Source organism: Physeter macrocephalus, chromosome 8 (assembly GCF_002837175.3).
Source record: "Physeter macrocephalus isolate SW-GA chromosome 8, ASM283717v5, whole genome shotgun sequence".
Lineage (NCBI taxonomy): Eukaryota > Metazoa > Chordata > Mammalia > Artiodactyla > Physeteridae > Physeter > Physeter macrocephalus.
Window position 1 is genome coordinate 152868283 of NC_041221.1, and position 19881 is coordinate 152888163.

At 39.0% G+C, this 19881-nt stretch overlaps 1 protein-coding gene across 7 annotated transcripts in view; it reads right to left on the reverse strand.

The window, feature by feature from the left end:
- EBF1 (EBF transcription factor 1) overlaps positions 1 to 19881 on the reverse strand; it is a 406002-nt gene that overhangs the window by 373357 nt on the left and 12764 nt on the right. For all 7 annotated transcript variants that reach the window (XM_024117211.3, XM_024117209.3, XM_024117212.3 and 4 more), the window contains exons 5-6: positions 16193 to 16266; positions 6628 to 6696 (exon numbers count right to left, since the gene is read on the reverse strand). In XM_024117211.3, the coding sequence (XP_023972979.1) occupies positions 6628 to 6696; positions 16193 to 16266 (143 nt within the window). The remainder of the gene's footprint in view (positions 1 to 6627; positions 6697 to 16192; positions 16267 to 19881) is intronic.

The following is a 19881-nucleotide window of genomic DNA, read 5'->3' on the forward strand; positions in this document are numbered from 1 at the left end:
TAACGTTAAAACCTTCATTTACCTCTGGACAAAGGCTTGTAACTGGAGAAAGAGTTTGCGAGGGAGATTTATCTCCATCTACACACACCTTTAAAGGCAGCAAGCAACCAAAGACAAACCTGTACTGTTCACCATATTTCACTGATTGCAATTGGAGTATTTAGGTCACTTTTATATTGTCCAGGATGGTATACAATTACACGGTTTGTAAAGGGAGGGATGAGGTGGTGGGAGGAGAGAGAAGGAAAAATTAATGGTCTATTTCAGATAATACCTGATGCAAATTAAAAAGACCAAAATGCCATCTCTTTATATGCATGAGCCTCTAAACAGAGTTTTTAAAATCTGGTCAATTTTTATTAAAGAGTTTGGTCAGGTGCTTGCACTAAGGAAAAACAAGTAAAATTTATCAATGGAGAGTTGCATTTGGGGAGGGATTTCGGTTTTTTTCCCCATTCTAAGCAATTTATTTTAGAAAAGTAAAAGCATATTTAATATAATGATATATTATCATCACAAACTGTGCAAAGTTGTTAGATGACATACAGAGGAGTTTGTACTGCTTTTCTGTATTTTTCCAGAACTGTTACAAAAACAAAGTTATGATGACATGGGATTTAAAACCCACACCATGGGCTGACACCCAGGCTAGTTACACATATGCACTGCTGATTCTCTGAAGCTCTGTTAAATACACTTCTTGGAAGTTGCTGCCATTATTTCTTTTATAGGAAAACCACTGTTGTTCATTATACGGTGGTGTCTGCAGTAGTATTATACCATGTAAAAGTCCTTTGCATTATGATATATTGTCAGCATATTTGCAATCCATTTGAATGTATTCTGGTTGTGTATTTGGGAACAGCTGATAGCAAATGGAATATAGACTGCTATTAGCTGATTGTATTCGTTATTTTCTTCTTTTTTTTGTATTCATTATTTTCTTATCACGGTAGCAAACTGCACACAAGTGTACAGGCTCATCTCATATTCAGAACGGTATTATCTGATATGTGATAAAATTTAGAATGATAGTCTCTCACATAAGTCTCATCGCTAATAATCACATATGAATTCCCACTGAGAAAACAAATGTTTAAATATGGTACGATTAATAAACAACCATAAATTCACGCTCAGTGTCAGCGCTAGCTTTTCACTTTTGGAAAAACACAATCCTCTCAAACCAACCAAGAGGACAGCAATTATCCTGCCTGCGGCAATTTTAAAGGGTGCATTCCTCCTCCTTTTATTTTAATGGAGCACTCAAAGTTAGGAAATCAGGCAATATAAAAGGCATATCAGAAATCTGAGAAATGCATTGATACCTCTGGTTCCTTGAGCCCCAGATAGCTGTTTGTGCACCTTACAGAGTGATTATGTTTAGTGGTTGGTCCTTCTAAAAACTGATGAAGACCAAAATAATGAGTTGAAAGGTCAATGAAATAAAGCCATGAAACTCTGACTAAAAGCCTCATCTGCAACTTTAATAAAAGTATGTTTATGTTCATGTTAGTTGAGGACTTTTTTTTTTTACAGAAAATAAAGGAAAAATTTTTAGTGAATTTTTGGATTTAAGTTGTATTATAAAGGACAGGGAAATCATTTACTGTCGAGGGAACCTGATGCCTTCACCATTTTAGGATTGTAGATATAGGAATTAGAATATAGCCCACCCTGCTCAATGTTTAAAAAAAAACGCAATTATATTCTAATTCTAAAGTTTTACTATTGTTTTCCTATTATACAAATGAATATATATGTTACATAAACACATCAGGATCGATTTAATCAAGAAATTAGCTTGGTGATAAGACAACACTGCGCTTTTCTGAAAAGTCCTATTACAGCATTTAAACCTCTTAGATGAAGAATGGATCTTAAATAAAATTGTTTCTCTGAACAACCCTGACGTAAATCAACAGGTAAAATGGCCATTGCAATATTTTCACTCCTGCCTGAACATTCTATTTCAGACAACAATCATAAAGAAAACACACTTAGTGTCACCTAGGTGACAGTGATCTAGTTCTGAAAGATCTTTAGAAAAATCCTAGAAAAAAACAAATATACACTTCTTTTTTCTTTTTAGGAGACCCTTGGGTAAGTGTGGCCTAAAGAGCTAATTCCGAACAGGCTAAATTCTTCATGTTACAAAATTCATGTATTTTTTTAAAATGTTGCATGTCAGGGCTTACATCTCAAATGTAGATACAGAGATTCCTATAAATGGAAAAGAAAGACAAATCTGTTAAAGCTGCAATATGCAAACCCAAAATCTTTAGAGGGATATTAGTTGGCAGGCTTTAAAAATCCATGTTTTTAATATTGGCCGTGAGGTACCCAAAACTCTCCAGTTACTCAGGCCACATTATATCCCGAAAGGACTATGTCTAAATTCACACAAGACAGGAGAAGATAATTTGAGGAGGAATTTCATCCTTTATTATTTCTATCTATTAAAAGAAAACAGTCCACTTGTCAATTCTCATGATCCACAGCACAAAGAAATGAAGAAATGGACTCTTATTTTCTCCCTTTATTTAGTGATCCAACTATTTCATCAATCACACTGATCTTAAATTGAAAAAACAAACAAACAAACAAGTATTGAGCCATCCCCTATCCTGCCCTACTGTAAGTAAGTGACACAAATCTGGCCGGAAACTTTAGGGCTCTATGTGAAAGGAATCCTATAGCATACTTCGGAGAAAGAAATGTTTTTGTAAGACCATCTGTATTCATCCATGTCATTGCTCAAAGGAAAATAAAGAGTTTTGTGAAGCAAATCTAGAATGCACAGTAATCCTAACTAACTAGATAAGGAATAACTGTCTGCACACTTAATATATTCAGTTCAAGCATGTATAAATAAGTTTCCACATAGAAAATGGAAGTTTTTTTATGAATTCAGAAAAACTGGGTTCCCAATTCATACTACCCTATGTGACTTTTGTCATTATCATCTTTTCTGATTCTTACAAAGTAAACCTAATTAAGAACCTCCCTCATTAGTCTTCCAGAAAAATTAGCCCAGCTTATGCTAATTACTCCTGCAAAATTTAATAAACTCATTGAAATGGGAATAGCCTAATGAGGTTTTATTTATTGAACTAAGATAACTCCAAGGAAAAAGGTTAGGACATAAGGATATCCAATGTTTTAATAAAACTACAATTTATTCAATTTCTAAACATGAATTTTATTGCAAACCTTTTAAATTCAAATATGAGTTGCTATGTGAATATGTTAAATCAATCTCCACCTTAATCCAATAACTGCAAGTCATTTTTTGCTTTTTACTTTAACAATAATTACCACACATAGCCCTTTACCTCAACGATAATGAAATTTGCTGTCATTAGTTCCTGGTCATCAGGTATTAAACATAGCACATTTGACTTTTCCCATGTCTACACAGCCCAGATATCTAGATCATTGGGCACCGCCTGTTTTTTTATAATTCTCAATCAAGCCATTTGGCATTAGGCAGAAATACAACCTGGCAGTCAACTCCAGATGCCCACTTTGTACATTTACAGAAATCTTCCTCCAAACTCGTTTGAAGTGACTTGACAAATTGTCACAATCGTAAAAAGAGTTGGGGTCATATTTTTCTTACTTTGTCACAGGCTAATATAAAAGAAGAAAGTAGAAACACATTTCCTAAATCACAGTATATAACTGCTGATTTTGTTAATTTCACTTTTTTGATAGAGTATGCCAACCTGATGTCCCCAAATCACCGGCAGCAAAAAATACAGCCAAAATTTAACACAGAAATAGCTTACCCTGTACCATTGCCGTATGACCAGAAAGCCTCTTCTATCAATCCTATAAATAGTTTTCCTGAATAACCACTGCTAAAAGTCTTTTGACTGATAAAAATAGCACTGTTCTTCCAAAATCCGAAGGACAAGCAAAGGGAACTAAAAATTATTGGTGCCCAAAAGGTGACTGCGTGTTAAACCTATGCTAAATCCTAACACAAGGATTGCCTGTACCCTCAGCTCTATAATTGCACATTGTATGCATCTTGTAAAAACAGTTACTATTGCTACTGAATGCAGGCCCCATAACCTATTTTTACAAAATATGCAGGGATTCGCATCCATAAATCTGAAAGCAAATCAAACCCTAAGCACGTAACACAGATATTATGCAATCGGTAATATAGAATCAAATTGGAAAGTATGAAATTCAAACACGGTTGTCATCATTTTTTTTTTCCTTTGCAGCAATTTTATGGAATTGAAAAATCTTTTCTATTTTGCCCTTCCTTGTGTAAGTTCTTTTCTGTTGTTATTCTCTTTGCTTGTTGTTAAAAATGGAAGTTTCACATATCAGCACAGACAGGACTGGAGCTTTTAAAACCTTTGGCAGACTGAAGGACAAATAAATTCTGAAAACTCAGATGCAAATAAAAATAGCTAAATGGGGTTGTGCATATCAGCTGGCATCACTGCTTGAAAAGACGGTTCATGGGAGACAGTGGCAACAGCCAGCAAATAAACATATGTTGGGACTCATGCAGATACCCTGGGTTTCAGCCGTTTTTCAAGTACTCGTCTCTTAAGAGACCAAGATTGGCTAACACCGTTTTCTACTTTGACAAACCAAAAAAGAAAAAATGAAAAGGATAAATGTCATGAGTAATATCTCTAAAGCCACCGACAGTATAAAGTGCATACTTATTTTGCCTAAATTGTTTGAACTACCCCAGCCAAGAAAAGGTTTTAAGTACCCTACTGGGACAGATGCAAGGCGGCAACAATAGAAGTCACACTAATGCAATCCAGGTAACACAATCCTGTTTCAAAAACACGGGCTGGGCTAATTACAGCGCTGCTGAGTCAAGTTTCTTATGCCATCGCAACCCACAGAAACAGGTCAAAATCAAATGTTATTCAAACCACAGTCATATCAACCTTCTATATCAGAGTCACGGCTTAAAACCAAACGAAGAACTTAAAAGCTTAACCCATTCAAAAGCAAAAAAAAGTGTTTTCATTGCGGGTGGCAAAGTAAGGCTCTTGTCATCATCTGAACCAAAAGAAACTGTGTGGCAGAACCGAATGTTGATAGTTTCAAAGTTTGGGGGAATATTTGGGCTGGTCCTTTGATCAGAACACTTTCTTTTTGATAGAAGAGTAAAATCTGCTTAAAATAACAAATGGCATTTTGAAGAGAGGTATTTAAGTGAAACAAACAACATAAAGGTTATATTTATTTTTTATCTTATTCATTTGAAGATTTACCTGCCATTGCAGAAAAAAGAAATTACATAATGGCATGTCTGCTTTTGTAGATAAACATGCTATGCTAATTCTATAGGCAGCACACAACTTCATTACACACTAAACCGTTGATGTTTTTAACTATGAATCAAAGATATTAATCCTCACTTATCAAGCAAAGATATATGTCTTTGGTGAGTATTAGTGAAAGATATTTAGTTAAAATATCTGATTGAAATGTAAGTTTTATAAAGCTACTTGGCAATCAAAATTAGGTTTAAGCCTGAAGAATCACATAAGTCAAAATCAACAACCGATGTTTTGTCACAAATTACAGTAAAGCAAACACTTTTTCAGTCAACTGAAAAATGACAGAGCAAGCCTCCAAAAAGTAAAGAATTGGAAAGACAGATGGGTGGGCGGGGCAGGGGGGGAGGTGTCAAAAATCATTATTACCAAACCCCAAAAGGGACTTTTGTTCAGCTGTTGATTTCCTCAATGAGGGATCAGTCAGTCTTACCTGCAAGACTCTTCCAGCTAACGGAGGGTGCTAGCTCTTGTCCTAGCAGACAACTGACAGTATCTATAAACCTTCCAGGCCATTTAACTCCCAATGAGTAATGCTATGTAACAAATGGTTTATCATACATGTTTCCATACAATGAATTTCAATAATTAAAATGTAAAACAAATATTTGGAATGCAACTTTGCATAATCTGTGCACACACTGACTCAAAATTGCGCCGAACAACTAAAACAGATTTATTGTTCTACAGTGATTTACTTGGTCATGTCAGATTAGTAATATGGATCTGTTTAAAAACACAATAATTAAGACAAGCAGGATAAATTAATCAACTACAAGGCAGCATGAGCTACAATCAAACACGGGAAATTACTGTAGAAAATCTTGGTTCACAGATCTCTTTAAAACTGCTTTTATGCATAAATAAAACCTTAAAATGTAGATGGATTGCGTCCAACAGAACTACTGTAGCTAAAAGTGATAATGATTCAAACATTTTTCAAATAAAAGTTAAATATTTATAAGCACCCAACCACATTTCATAAATCACAAACTATTATTATTTTATTTCTGAAGCTTCCTGGCACAGCGCGAGGATTGAGCCACAGAAAGTCAAGAAAGAAGAAAATATGCCTTTAGGAGCGTGAATCAGACACAAAACTGGAGCAATCCAAGAAAACAGGCCTCCAAAGAACATCCCATATGGCTTTCCCAGGAATCGCAATAGCTCGGCGCAGCTGAAGTCATGACCAACAGGCAAATTTCGGCCACATGCCTTCCTAACCCTCACCCATGAGCCACGCAAGGCAGGTGTTTCATTATAATGAGGAAAAAGAACCGAGAGAAAGTAGAGCGGTCCCTACCTGTCAATTATCACTGGATCTGAGGGAGTCTCATTTCGGTTGCCACAGCTTTTCTTGTCACAACAGCGGCTATGGAGAAAAGCAAGAGGATTTAGTACAACCATTACCATGTAAAATCATCATTTAGGCAGACAGAAGGTTCAAATTGCTGGGTTGCAAATGCTAGAATTACCACAAAGCCATACCTGGCAATCAATGGATCCCTGAGACAGAACGTTCTATTTGGGTCACCTATGGGTTAATGGCCAGGCTTAACCTCTCCCTGCACAAAGGAGGGAGGGAGAGGGACTCCCACAGAGCGAGGACTGACAGCCCTAAGATGGGGTCTTCCCATCACTGCCCGCAGGATTGGAAGAGTTCACTGTGAAATGCATTATTATTACATCTAGCCAATGAGAATATTCAGGGTTGTGGGTGGCTTAAACACTCTTCCCTCAAGATCACACTAATTGTGTGGAACGCGTCAATAATGAGGTATGAGTGATTTCTCCCCCTCCAGTCATCTTGTATTAAATGGATTCCTTTTTCTTCTCCTTCCTCTTTTATGGGAGATGTTTCCTTCAACCACAACCTTCCCCAAATCCTAAAACTATAACTGTTTGCTTTTGAACCATGTTCAGAATGTAAGAATAAAAGTACAACACAATAATTAAGACAAAGAGGCAAGATAAAAGAAAATAGAGATCCACACATCCTCTGGCTTTTGTGCCCTGCTCTGGTCACTGTGCAAGTTTCCTGGAAGTATTTAGGACAGTTGCTCCAAAGCCTGGCAAAAGCCTGACAATGGACGCTCTTTATTAGGTCAGAGAAAAGGCAGACGTGGGCAAGAAAAGCATCTACTATCAAAATCCCACCCCATGTGTGACCTTAAAGTTGACAGTTTTTTCTTAAACTGAGATGCTTCTAAAAAGTGAAAAATTAAGGTTTTTGAAAACTACCCATGGTCAATGGAAAACTATCCATCTGAGACTTGTTTGCAAATAAGAAATGTGTCCACTGGCCAGTCTATACCCAAGGGCACACTATAAAAGCACGTATTTGATCAGTCAAGGAGGTGAGGGAGTTATCCAAGCATTATACATTGCCTTGCACCACAAATAAAATATGCACTTTTCTCCCTCTTGCTTACACAAGCACGCATGCACACACACACAAACATACACACAGACTCATTCGACTTAGTGAATCATAGAGCCTAAATTTAGAGAGCTGCTAGAGAGAAACAAACACTGAACTTCATTTTCAGGACCCAGAAATATACGCCTGCACAGGGAGTCTTTCAGCAAAGTTAGGAAGTCTCTCTTCTGGCTGTAACTATATCTCTGAAAAGAGAATCAGCTTCCATATTTGGTGCTCATTCTATTTGCTTCTCGTATCTTCAGAAAACAACAGCAAGAATTGTATCTCCTTTGTCTAAGCCCCAGCTAAAAACCATGCCACTCCCTTAAGAGCCTTTCCTTTTCTGATTCAGAGGAAACTATTTCCTCCAAGCCTGAGTTCTGCTATACTAGTACTTTGGGGATAGAAAGCCCAAAGGATCCCAATCCCTAAGATGAAGAAACAAGGGAATGAGAAGTACAGTCTTTGAAATGCATACAAAAAATAATAATAATAATTCACAAACTAAACTCCATCCTTCCTGAACTCTACTCCCCTGCACCTACATCTCAAGGGCTTTGCCGGAAGAGCACAGTGGTTAAGCACACCGACTCTGGAATCCGAGCGGCCTGTGGCAGCTGGAGCAAGGTATTCCACCTCCTGGAGTCTTAGTTTCCTCACGTGTAACATGCGGCAGTTGTGGTGCCCACCTCCAAGTGTGAGGGCTCAGGTCTCCAAAAGCAGCCCATGGACAGAGCCCAGGTCTTTACCCAGGGATAAAAGCAATGCATGGGAAGGCCTATTTCTCCTTTCTATTTTCCATTTGTTCCTTTCTTTTTCAAAACAGCGACTGGGCAAATCCCCATTGGTCAAACCCTCACCATTGTCCTGCCTGGACTGAATGCCTTCCAGGGACTCTTCCAACTCACCTGATGATAATTTCAGACTAGAATCTACATCTCAAGACAATCTGATTCTCTCCCTCCTCACTGCCATCACCCTCATCCAAGTCACTTTCACTTCTCGCTTTAACTCCTGCAGTGGCCTCCCACCTGGTCTCTCTGTCTCTACTCTTCACGCCCCATGACAGAGTGATCTTTTCAAAATGTCAATTGGACTGTGTCACTTCACCGCCCAAGACCTTTTAATGGCTTCCCACCACACTGAGAATACATCTATGGCCAGACCACCTCCCAGTCTTCTGTCACTCTCCTCCAACTTGCCAAGCTGCAGCCTCACTGGCCAATTTCAATCTCTCTAATGGGCCACGCTCAGTCTGACCTCAGGCCCAGGTCCGGGCAAGCCTCCAGGCCTGGACTGCTCCTCATCCAAGCCCTGCCTTGTTAGCCAGCCTCTACCCCCTCTTTGGGCCTCAGCCTCTAGGCTCCTTCCTTCCTCAGAGAAGCTGGCCCTGACACTTGATAGGTTCCTCTGGTTTTTCCTTTCAGGGCATGAAACACAAAGCAAATTATATACTTACATATATATTTGCATATTTTTTGGTCACTGTCTCCTCCCACCCCCTCCCCTACTAAATCATATGCTTCATAAAGGAACACACTGTCAATTTTATTTACCTAATGAGTAGCATAAGGCCTGGGACAGAATAGAGAAGCTCAAATATTGGTTGGTGGATTGGATGACTTCATGAATGAATGTAATGTACTGGGGAAAATACAATCCAAGAAAATAAGAAGGTAGCAGATAGAGGAAGCCAAGCTGACCCTCTGAGCAGACACTGCTGAGGAAAGGAACGTTCACCTCCACCCCACCCCATACACCAGACCACCTCCCCAAGCAAGGGCCACAGTAGGCCTGAGATTTGCCCTGTGCCTTAAGCACTGCCTTCATCCCCTTAAAATAAAAATGCCCTGGAGTGCAGCCAGCTGAATCGAAGCACAGCCTGAGAACCACCCTTCTCTGCTGTGCCCCAAGGGACCCAGGGAAAAAAGCATATGCGAAGAACAGAAGTGTAGAAGGACTAATAGAATAGGAATAAAATAGGGATAATGAAGAAAGGAAAACAGACTAAAGGGCTGGAGGTCATTTATCATTTATAAAACCTTATACAAAGTATGAAAAATAGCCCAACAGGTTTCCTGCCTCTCAAGTCATGTCACTGCATCACGCAGTCATCATCCCCAAAACGGGATTCTTGGGCTCTGCTCTGCGTCTGGGGTGTCAACAAAACAGTGTCTACAGTTTAAGCCCACTTTTAAAATATATTCATATACACATACACATATATGTGTGTGTACATATATACATGTAAATATGGAACTGTGTGCAGCATTAAAAAGAACGAAGGTGGGTTTGTACACACCATCACAGAAAGAAGTCTACATCATATTATGACCTGAGAAATCCAAGCTGCAGAATAGTATGTACGGTATGGTCCTACTTCTAGGGAAAAAAAAGGAAAGACTGACAGAGGGGGAGGGAGTGAGGGGAAGAGACAAATAGTCTCACAAGCCAGTTCACACCCTCACTTCACTCAAATTTCTGCACAAAGTGACAGCCTGCAAAAGCCCTTTCCTGACTACCCCCAGAGTTCTCTAGCCCCTCGTCCTGCTTCACTTTTCTTCCTAGCACTCATCACATTATATTTTATATTTGTCTTCTTAGTTATTGTCTGTCTTTGAGTACAAGGGTCTTAGACTCTTCTGTTCATCCCTGAGTCCCCAGCAACTAGAACAGAGTGCAGCACACAGTAGGCCCTCTGGAAGTATTTTTTGAATGAATGAATAGAAACTTCAAAGAAATAGCCTATAAGGAGTGGAATAAGTGGGGAAGTATAGAGGATATATATTTTATTTCTGTACTCCTGCAGTCTTCTGCTTTGTATTGCAATATTATTTTCCTATTAAAAGACTAAAAATCAACTGCAAATTGGGGAAGGAAGGTCTTCCTTTAGGCTGAGCTGGCATCTAACCCCCTGAAGCTCTCTAGTTCTAACCCAGAGCCAAGCAGAGCAAGGACCTGTCTTCCTTCCCTGTGATGGTCTTTCTTGCCTTCTCTTTCCTCCCTTCTCCAAGCTGAACTGGTCCTTATGTCCCTCTACTGAACTCAGAAGGACTGAGAAAGGTGGGTGCCAACCACCACCATACACAGGGCAGGCATTAAGCAAGAAGGACAGAATGAAGGGAGAACAGATTCACTTGTGTTTAAGGCAGGAGAGGTCTCAGGCTGAAACAATACAGTACATGGAACAACAGATGCAAAAGCACTTCAAGGGAAAAGTTACCAGGTTAACAGAAGAAATCACAGTGCTAGTTATGTCCTCATTACTGTGTGACTGATGGATCTTCATCCCTTCAAATGCTGTTCTTTAGACTCCTATTGTGTTTGTCAGGCACTGCACCAGGCACAGACCTGGCATTTGCTTCCTAAAGCAGGAATCTGTCAGGGGGCTTGGAGTTTCCTCATTTGCTTTGTCACAGAGCAGGATTCCCACTATTTCACATCCCTTCGCAACCTGCAACCCAAGTGGCAGGAGAGCAATGTGGCCCATCACTGGAGTGGGGACCCAGCACCTAGTGTACTACGTACACTGTGGACTCTAAACAGCAGCCCTTTCCCCAGCAAGATTGTGCATCTCTCGGACAAGCGAGTCCAGGGAAAAGCAAGCTTGTGAGTTTCTTCCTTCGCAGCATGACACAGGTGGCATATCTCTAATGCACTGACACATGGCTTCATAAATCACGGCAAGAAACATATACTTGTTTCCTGGTCATGAGGCCTGCAGATCCTCATCTTAGGGACATGGAACTTCTTCCCATAAGTAGAGGTTCTCTCAAGTGGAGGAAAGCATCAGCTCCATCTCTAAGCTTTACAACAAAAAGCAAGATTATCTTACCCATTTAGCCAAAGTGGCTAGAGAATGAGATATATGAGTTATCTGAATTATCTGAATAGTCTGATTAATAGTAATAAGCTCATTCTTTCCCTCAGTTAACCAACTTAAGTTTTTCCATTCTTTAAAAAAAGGCACACTCCTTCTTTTCTCTTGAGGTGGTTTCTTCACTGTCCACCTGTCCCCTTGCCAGAGTTGTCTTCACTCCTTGCCACCTGAACCCCATAAAAGCTGGCTTCTGGGCCTCAGCACCAACTTGAATGTCCTCTCTTGAAGTTCACTAGTGACTTTCTGGTGCTCTTCTCAGTATTCAAGTTTATCTGGATCTCCCTCCACTTATTACATGGACGGCTCCCTGTCTTTGAAACACCCTTCTTTTATTTCTATGCTCTGTATGCTCAAGGTTCTTTTTCCTAATTCTCGAACACACTAAATGAGATTGTTTCCCAAGAACGTATCCATGGCCTCTTCTCTTTCTATTCACGCATCCTTGTCAATACCATGTAAGCCCATAGCTTTACTTTGCACCTTTGAGAAAAGACCTCAGAAGTTGGTTATCCTTCACCCTGGCTCTCTGCCCAGCTCCAGGCCAAAGGCCCACCATCTGCAGACCTCTCCCCAGAGAAATCCTGCCTGGACTGCCAACAAATGGACCAAAACGCTCCTTCATGCACACTCTAAAATCCGGGTCCTGTCTCACCTTCCTCCCTATCCCTGCAGCTAAAACCCACCTGCAAGTATGTCCTCCTTTCTCTGAGCAGCTGTGGTCCTTGGCCTCACCTCTTATCCCTGTCTACCCTTTCTACAGTGCTGTCTACTAATCTTTTTTATGGGTCTCATTCTCTCAGGCTAACCTGTCAGCTCTCCTACTATAGGGGCCAGTCCTCTTTGGCTCTTCATTCCACTGTGCTTTGCACATAGTACGTGCTAAAAGAATGAATGAAAATATCCTTAACAGCACACCTACAATGAACAAAGCATGTTAACATTTTAGTAGACACTTCCCTTCCTTTCAATATTCTCTTACCATCTTTCCCTTTGAGCAGCTCTGTGCCAGGTACTTAACCAGGCACTGCAGATGTTGCTACTACTGCTCCCACTACTTCCATCCACTGCTTCTATTCATATCAATACTGATACTACTGCTGCTACTATTAATAACGACAATAGACATTCGGCACTTACTATGTGTCAGGTACCACGATAAGCGTTTATCGGGATTACAGCATCTAATCTTAACAACCACCCTATGAGAGAAGTAATAGTTTCTCCCCATTTCACACATGGGCAACTAAAACAGAGAGGAAAACTGGGTAACTTCTTTGTCTTCAAGGAGCTCTTAGTCCAACAAAGAAAGACAGGCCTTGGACACACAATTACAATGTGCTGCATGCTATGAAGGAAAAGCGCAGGATATCACAGGAATGCATAATAAAGGGACCTTGCTCAGGCCAACAACCAGGGATGCTTAAGTGGGAATCTGAAGGAAAAAATGAGAATAAACCAGCCAAAGAAGAAGGAAGAACAAGCCATATCAAGGGACCAGGCTAGCCCTGGGAGCTCATGGTCCACAACAGGTTAGGCACTGACAGTGGGAAAAAAATGCCTTCCTAAATACAGCACCCATCCCCTGCAATTGTCCTGTTCACTGGAAAGGGAGAAAATCTGCTTTGCCCTGCCTGGGGGGCTGGGTACTGGACTCACCTACCAAGCAGAGTTCCTATTTTCCATTCACTTTTTAAACACAGGATGTGGAGATGCATTTATAATCAAATGCTTTGTGGAATGAATCCTGCTTTTAAAAATCTTTCATGGTGCCATACTTTTTAAGAGCTTAATCACCAAGTATTAGCAAAATGTCATAATGATGATTGGTATAATAAATTCCAGGTTACCAAAAACACAGAACTTCTTCCAGAATTCCATGGAAAGAGTTTTATGCCATCAAGTCAAAGGGGTTTTGTCTCAAAGAGAGACAATAATAACAATCCCATGGCAGTAAGTCCTTTAGACAGCTCATGCAATAGGGTTACCCTCTCAACAGAACAAAACTGATTTTTTTAAATGTGTAACCACCTAATACACAATTCCCTGGTGTTTATTTTTTTCTTTTTCTTTTTTCTTTGATGACAACAAAACAGAATCATCCCAAGCCCTTTCCTCTCGATCTAAATTCTCTGTGTCTCCTTCACCCGTAGCTCCAACATACTATAAATATACCTCATTTGTGACATAAATGCAAAGTTTTATTGTGCCTTTAGCCTTGACAGAAAGCACTGCAGAAAGTTGTTTAGAAATTAAATATCTAAAACAACCTATTTTAAAATCCAGGGCCCTCACTATTTCATGTCTGCAGTGAAGAAATTTCATCTTGGGTAGAGCAAGCTGTCTTTCACACCATATGGTTAATGGTGGTGCATAGCAATTAGCCAGGCTGATTAATGGTGAACAGACTCTAATTTTATGCTTATAATTGAGCCTGCATTTGCACCCCTGGTGCAAATTCAGCACATCCCAACTTCCACTTACAATCGGCAAGAAATCAAGAGAAATAGGATGGTGTGGAAAGTGAGTTTTTTTTTTTCCTAAAGCCCCCTAAAGAGCATCAGATTTGCAATTTAAAAGACTGTTAGCCACACAATAGATGACAGGCTTGTGTAATAGGGTCATGGCGGCCTGGTAAACAAACAGTACCCCTTACACATCTATAGGCAGCCAGGAAAACCATCATCTGTAACATTAGCAGGATGACATTTTGAATATGGCTCTTCCCTCTTAGTCATGCAGTACAAACATCATTTGCCTTCAGTGGCTTGAGAATTTTATTTTTTGCTATTTTTATGTTTCTAAAAAATAGAAAGAACATCAGCAGTAAAGCACATCAACCAGCATCATAAAATACTTTTGACCAATGAATTTTAAGAACAAGAAAAATATAAATTGCATTAACAGAGTGTAGGCTTGTGTGTGAAAGGCATAATATATCTTAAGTATTTTAAGAATAATTTCTAGCATAGTCCAAACAAGTACAGATATGAGATGCAAATCTATGATTTATAGATATTAGTTGCCCTATTGGTTGAGATCCATCTTCCTGTCTCCTGTTTGCTGGAATCACATGGAACAGAATACGGAAAATTCATCCTAACAACATGCTAATTGTGGGAAGATAAAATAGGGATATGGCTGGAAAAATAGTAATACAAAGGCGGTCATTTTTTTAATGCTTTTCAAAATGATTGTACGCATTTTATTCTGAAGAATAAAAGCTGAGCTAAAGCTCAGCTTTAGCTGTGCAATTGTTGTATACAGTATAACACTAATTTTGCCTAATAATGTCTTCTAAGAAATCCATGACCATATTTTTGGATTTTGTTGCTGCTTTAAAGTTAGAGAAAAGCAACCTGTTTTCGGAACAATTAACAAGTTTTACAAATCACTAAGGTGAAAACTTGTGAAACTCCTGTATATTTTAGAATAATATATTAGCAGTATGTTTTTTAAAAAGGAGAAAAAGAAATTTTTACATACATACATATTATAGATATAGAAGAAGTTACTACTTGGGACTTCACTAAGGAAACACATTCATCTCTTTTCTATTTTATTTCCACCTGTAGAGTTTTCAGATTGCTTTCCCCACAAGTCCGTGGGCAGCAAATAAACCCACCCATGCCGAAGCAGCAGCTGAAAGTCCTAAATGGTTTGGTCAGTAACAGTCAGGAGCCAAGCATGCTTTGTGCCAGGAGACCCTGCGTGGCTAACAAAGCAATTAGTAGCCGTTCCCTGATGCAGAGTGTCATCGTCATGCTTTATCCAATTACTCAGAATATATCAGAAGCAAAGTGCCAGTGTTATTTTACGAAGAATTAGAATCCTAAACTGCAAGTTAAAAGGCTGTTCTCTGGTTTACTCTCTCCCATGTGGAGGGTTGGCTGAGGCCATGGAAGTGAATGTGGTTTGCTTGCCTGGTTTCAAACGTAGCTTCAGACAAAAATAAAGATACTCATTTGTGGACAACATGAATGTTTATACCTTTCAGTGACTCATCTTTGCCATCCTTCCAAAAGCTCGCTACATTTAAGAAATGTTAGCTACATTGTCATAGTTATATAAAAGGTAACTAAGATTAAGAGATCAGATGTAGGGTTGGTGTGGGGAGGACTGAGGCCTATATACCGATGGTCACATTTTTAAGTGGAAGAATTAAAAAGGGGAACTATAACTTTCAAGCCTTATCCAAACAGAGGTTTCTGCTGACATCAATAGAACTCTTATTTTACTAGCAATGCAGTTGAGCACATATATTAATACTAAAAGAGTTATATTGTATTTTACTCGATTGAAAGGAAAAAGGGGAGGGCACTGCTTTGTGCCCATTAACAATGTGATATCAAAATGGAAACGTATGTCTTCTAGGATGAAATCTAATAAATAATTGAGAACCACTGTGATGCCTGACACTTTACTACCAAATACTCACATCTAACAGTTTTTAGACTGTCTAACAGAAGATAAACATATACCCAAAAATAGACCTGAATTCACCTAGATTTGAGATACAAATTCATCTTCTCTTTGCTAATTAAAGGGAAAGAACAAGGTATTTCTTACCTGCACATGATTTCGTGTGTGAGCAAGACTCGGCACATTTCTGGGTTCTTGTCTTGGCCTTCATACACTATGGCCTGTAAACAAAGGCACGATTTGAGCTAAGAATGGAACCAAGTAGCAGAGGACAAACTACCACAGTCAAGTTCTTGACCATTCACCACTGCCGCAAGGCCAATTAGCTTTCAGAGCCAAAGCCCTCACTGGGCTGATTGTTTTAAGACAGTTGTTAAGGATCAACCCAAATTGAGTGGAAGGGGATATGTTCCTCTTTGTCCCATCAACCACCTTATTATAAAGCACATCTTTAGATCTTTGTATGAGATGGGCTTCTGTCGTCAAGACAACCACAATTCTCTCTTCAATTCAGAATAAAAATAAATCTAATCAATGGGGAAGGAAAAACCGAGAAGCCTTAGCAGATTGAGATACTAGTGATTTAAAATATAGAAAAGCACATGGATTTTATTTTTAAATGATTCGTATTTGTCGCCTCATTTTACTACTTCCAACTCCAACATGTAATATTCTAGAGGTAAGTAGTAGAAAACAAGTGAGGGTATGGTTAATGAGTCTACTCACTGTCTTGAGATGATTCATCAATCAGGGGAAATCCTTCCTGCCTACAGGTTGAAAACATGTGCTCTCTGGGGTGTATAACCACCCGAACAGTAATACTCTCCCGCATATGCTGGGGGATGGGCAGGGTTGGGGTGGGGGGCATTAAGCCATAGTTATCTCCCTCAACTAAGAAGAATTACATCTAACTCTCAAAACTTGGAGTCCCAAACCACCTCACCAGCCAAGATATTTTTGTCTGTTTTTAGTAATATGTGTACAAACACTTTCCTTAAGGTCACCAGGAAGTTTCCTTGAGACCTCTGCTTACTGGCAGATCTACATGTTAACACCTGGGCCAAAGAAAAGCTCACAGCTATGGGTAGAGCACTGCTCTCCATGGGGATACATTTTAACTAACTTAACAATGTAGCACTGCACAGTGCTAATATAACACAGCTTCAAATTGTTAACAAAATTACTTTCACACATTGAGATAATTCTCAATTTCTTGGTGATGAAACTACTTAAATTAACCAGAGACTATCCTTTTTTTAGGATACACAGAAACTGCAGTAACTAACTTATAGTTGGCTGGAATGTGCTTGTTTATGAACCTGAGACTTTTAGAACTGTAAATGATGGAGGACAGCTTATGACACTACATGTGCAGACCTTCAGAGTAGGCTCTGACTTTGTTACCTAACTCCATTACAAAACAAAAATTGCAACAAATTAAAAAATGACAAAAAGTACGTGCATAAGGAGAAAACATTTCTCTACCATTGGCCCATCAAAAGCATTTTTATGGTTAGCCTGTTATAACCCTATATTTTTTAATGTTTTATTTTGCCTTAATTTTAGATGTACAGAAAAGTTGTAAGGATATCTAAAGAATTCCAAGATACTCCTTACCCAGATGCCTCAAGTGTTTACATTTTAGTAAATTTGCTTTATTCTTCTTTCTTTCTCTATTTTCTTTTCCTGAACCATTTATTAGTTAGCTGCAGAGATGCCCTAAATACTTCAGTATGTATTTCCTTAAAACAAGGAATTATCTTACATAACCATAGCACGATTATCCGAATCACAAAATTAACATTGATACAATACAATAATCTAATCTAAACATCTGAGATCCACCAAATACCCAATAATGTCCTTTATAGCAAACAACAACAACAAAACCAATACCAATCACTGCATTCAGATGTCATATCTCCTTCAATAAGGAATATTCCTGAGTCTTTGTATTTCATGACATTGACATTTTTGAAGAATATAGGCCAGTTATTTTGTAGAACATCCTCAATTTGGGTTTGTCTAATGTTTCCTCAGACTTAGACTAAAGTTATGTAATTCAGGGCCAGAATACCACAGACATGACGCTGAGTTCTTCTCCCTGTATCACATCACACTGTCAACTAGTTCCACTAATGCCAGTAAACTCTGACCATTTGGTTAAGGGGGTGCCTGCCACCCATCAGAGAGCACAGCCAGATTTGTGTACTGTAAAGTTACTACTTCACTTTAAGTAATTCATAACTGTCTTCTGGGGAAATCATCTAGATTATGTTAACATCATATTATGACTTAAATTTTCACCCATTAGTTTTAGCATGCACTGATGATGTGTTCCTGCAATCTTAAAAGACCTTTTAAATACCCAGGAAGTTGCTTTACTTGAGAAAATGCATTAAGTAAATTGAAAATGTTTTAAAAATCAAAACTTATATCTGCCTGCTTTATTTATGACAATCACTGCTTTAAAAAATCAAAGAAACACTGTAAATAACTGATTAGATCTCATACATGGTGCTAAAATTTCTATTATGCATTTCTGAGAAATCCTATTATCACTACATGTTTTGTGTATTCTCTTAATACCACTGAAAACCTCTGTTTCAACTTTAGTTTTCTGTCATGCTAAACTAATACAAATAACTTGGTGAATAAAATTCACAGGTATTAATGGGGTTTTCCTTCCTGTTTAAAAAAAATGGTTTTGGGAGGAGAAGGAGTATCAATTACATCAGACCTTCTCATTTTGACTCTTTCTAGATAATACCAATATTATTTTTTACTGAGGCTGCTGGTTCCACTGAAATCAGCAGGCCCATGATGATACTCAATTAAAAATATGCTGCAGTGAAAATATGTTGACGCCCCCCCAAACAGTAGATGACCCATGGTCTCCCAGGTATCCCATGTTTTTGTCTTTGGTGACTGAACATCATTTGTTGAAGGCCCAGGGCCTCCGTAATACATCTCTACCAAATGTCAACCTGCCACTTTGCTTCTGGCAGCAGAGTCAAAAAGGAGAATCTTCTCTACATCAAGCATAGAAAAATGAAAGCATGAGTCTGGATTTGCTCAGAAATAGTTAAACTCTGGGGACGGAAGGAAGCATGAAGTTTCTTCTGTCCCTTTCCTTGGGGCCTCAGCAGAACAATACTTTTCAGCACATAAACACAGATAAAGAAGTGCTTGCTGCTTCTGTGACTTCTGAAATAAAAACAAGTGAAACAGAGTCTTCTCCCTCTCCTAAGGAGTAGAACTAAAATCCTGGAAATAGAGTAATCTAGAACCTCAGTGTAATAGAGTTAGCTACACAGTGAAACTCTGTCAAAGGCAGCTCCACCTCCAACCTCACCTAAGCAGTTTTTGTTACTGAAAAAGCTTGTTAAAACACACACACACACACACACCACACACCACAAGTATGGTCCAAGAAATCGACATTCTGATGAGATCCAAATTAGGAAAACAGGATAAATCTATTTTGATGAACATCTCCGATGTAGAGTGTCAACAATAAAACAGACTTTTTAAAAATGCCTACAAGTTCTCCCTCCAGCTTTCACACATATCAAATCTCTACCATGTACATTTAGTACACACGTCAAGACTGGTTCACAGTTCAGCAAACCCAGACTTCGAGCCTGAAAGGAAAGGGGTTCTCTAACACCAGCTTAGGGAGAAGTTTCTGCTTCTTTTCCCAATTTAAATATGTGCCTCTGTGGGGTGTGAGTGAAGCTCATTGAGGCCGGATCAGTTGGGAGATCACAGAAGCATATAAACAGTACGGACTACTTTAAGTGAAACCATTTTAATAGACAGCTGGTTTAGGACCT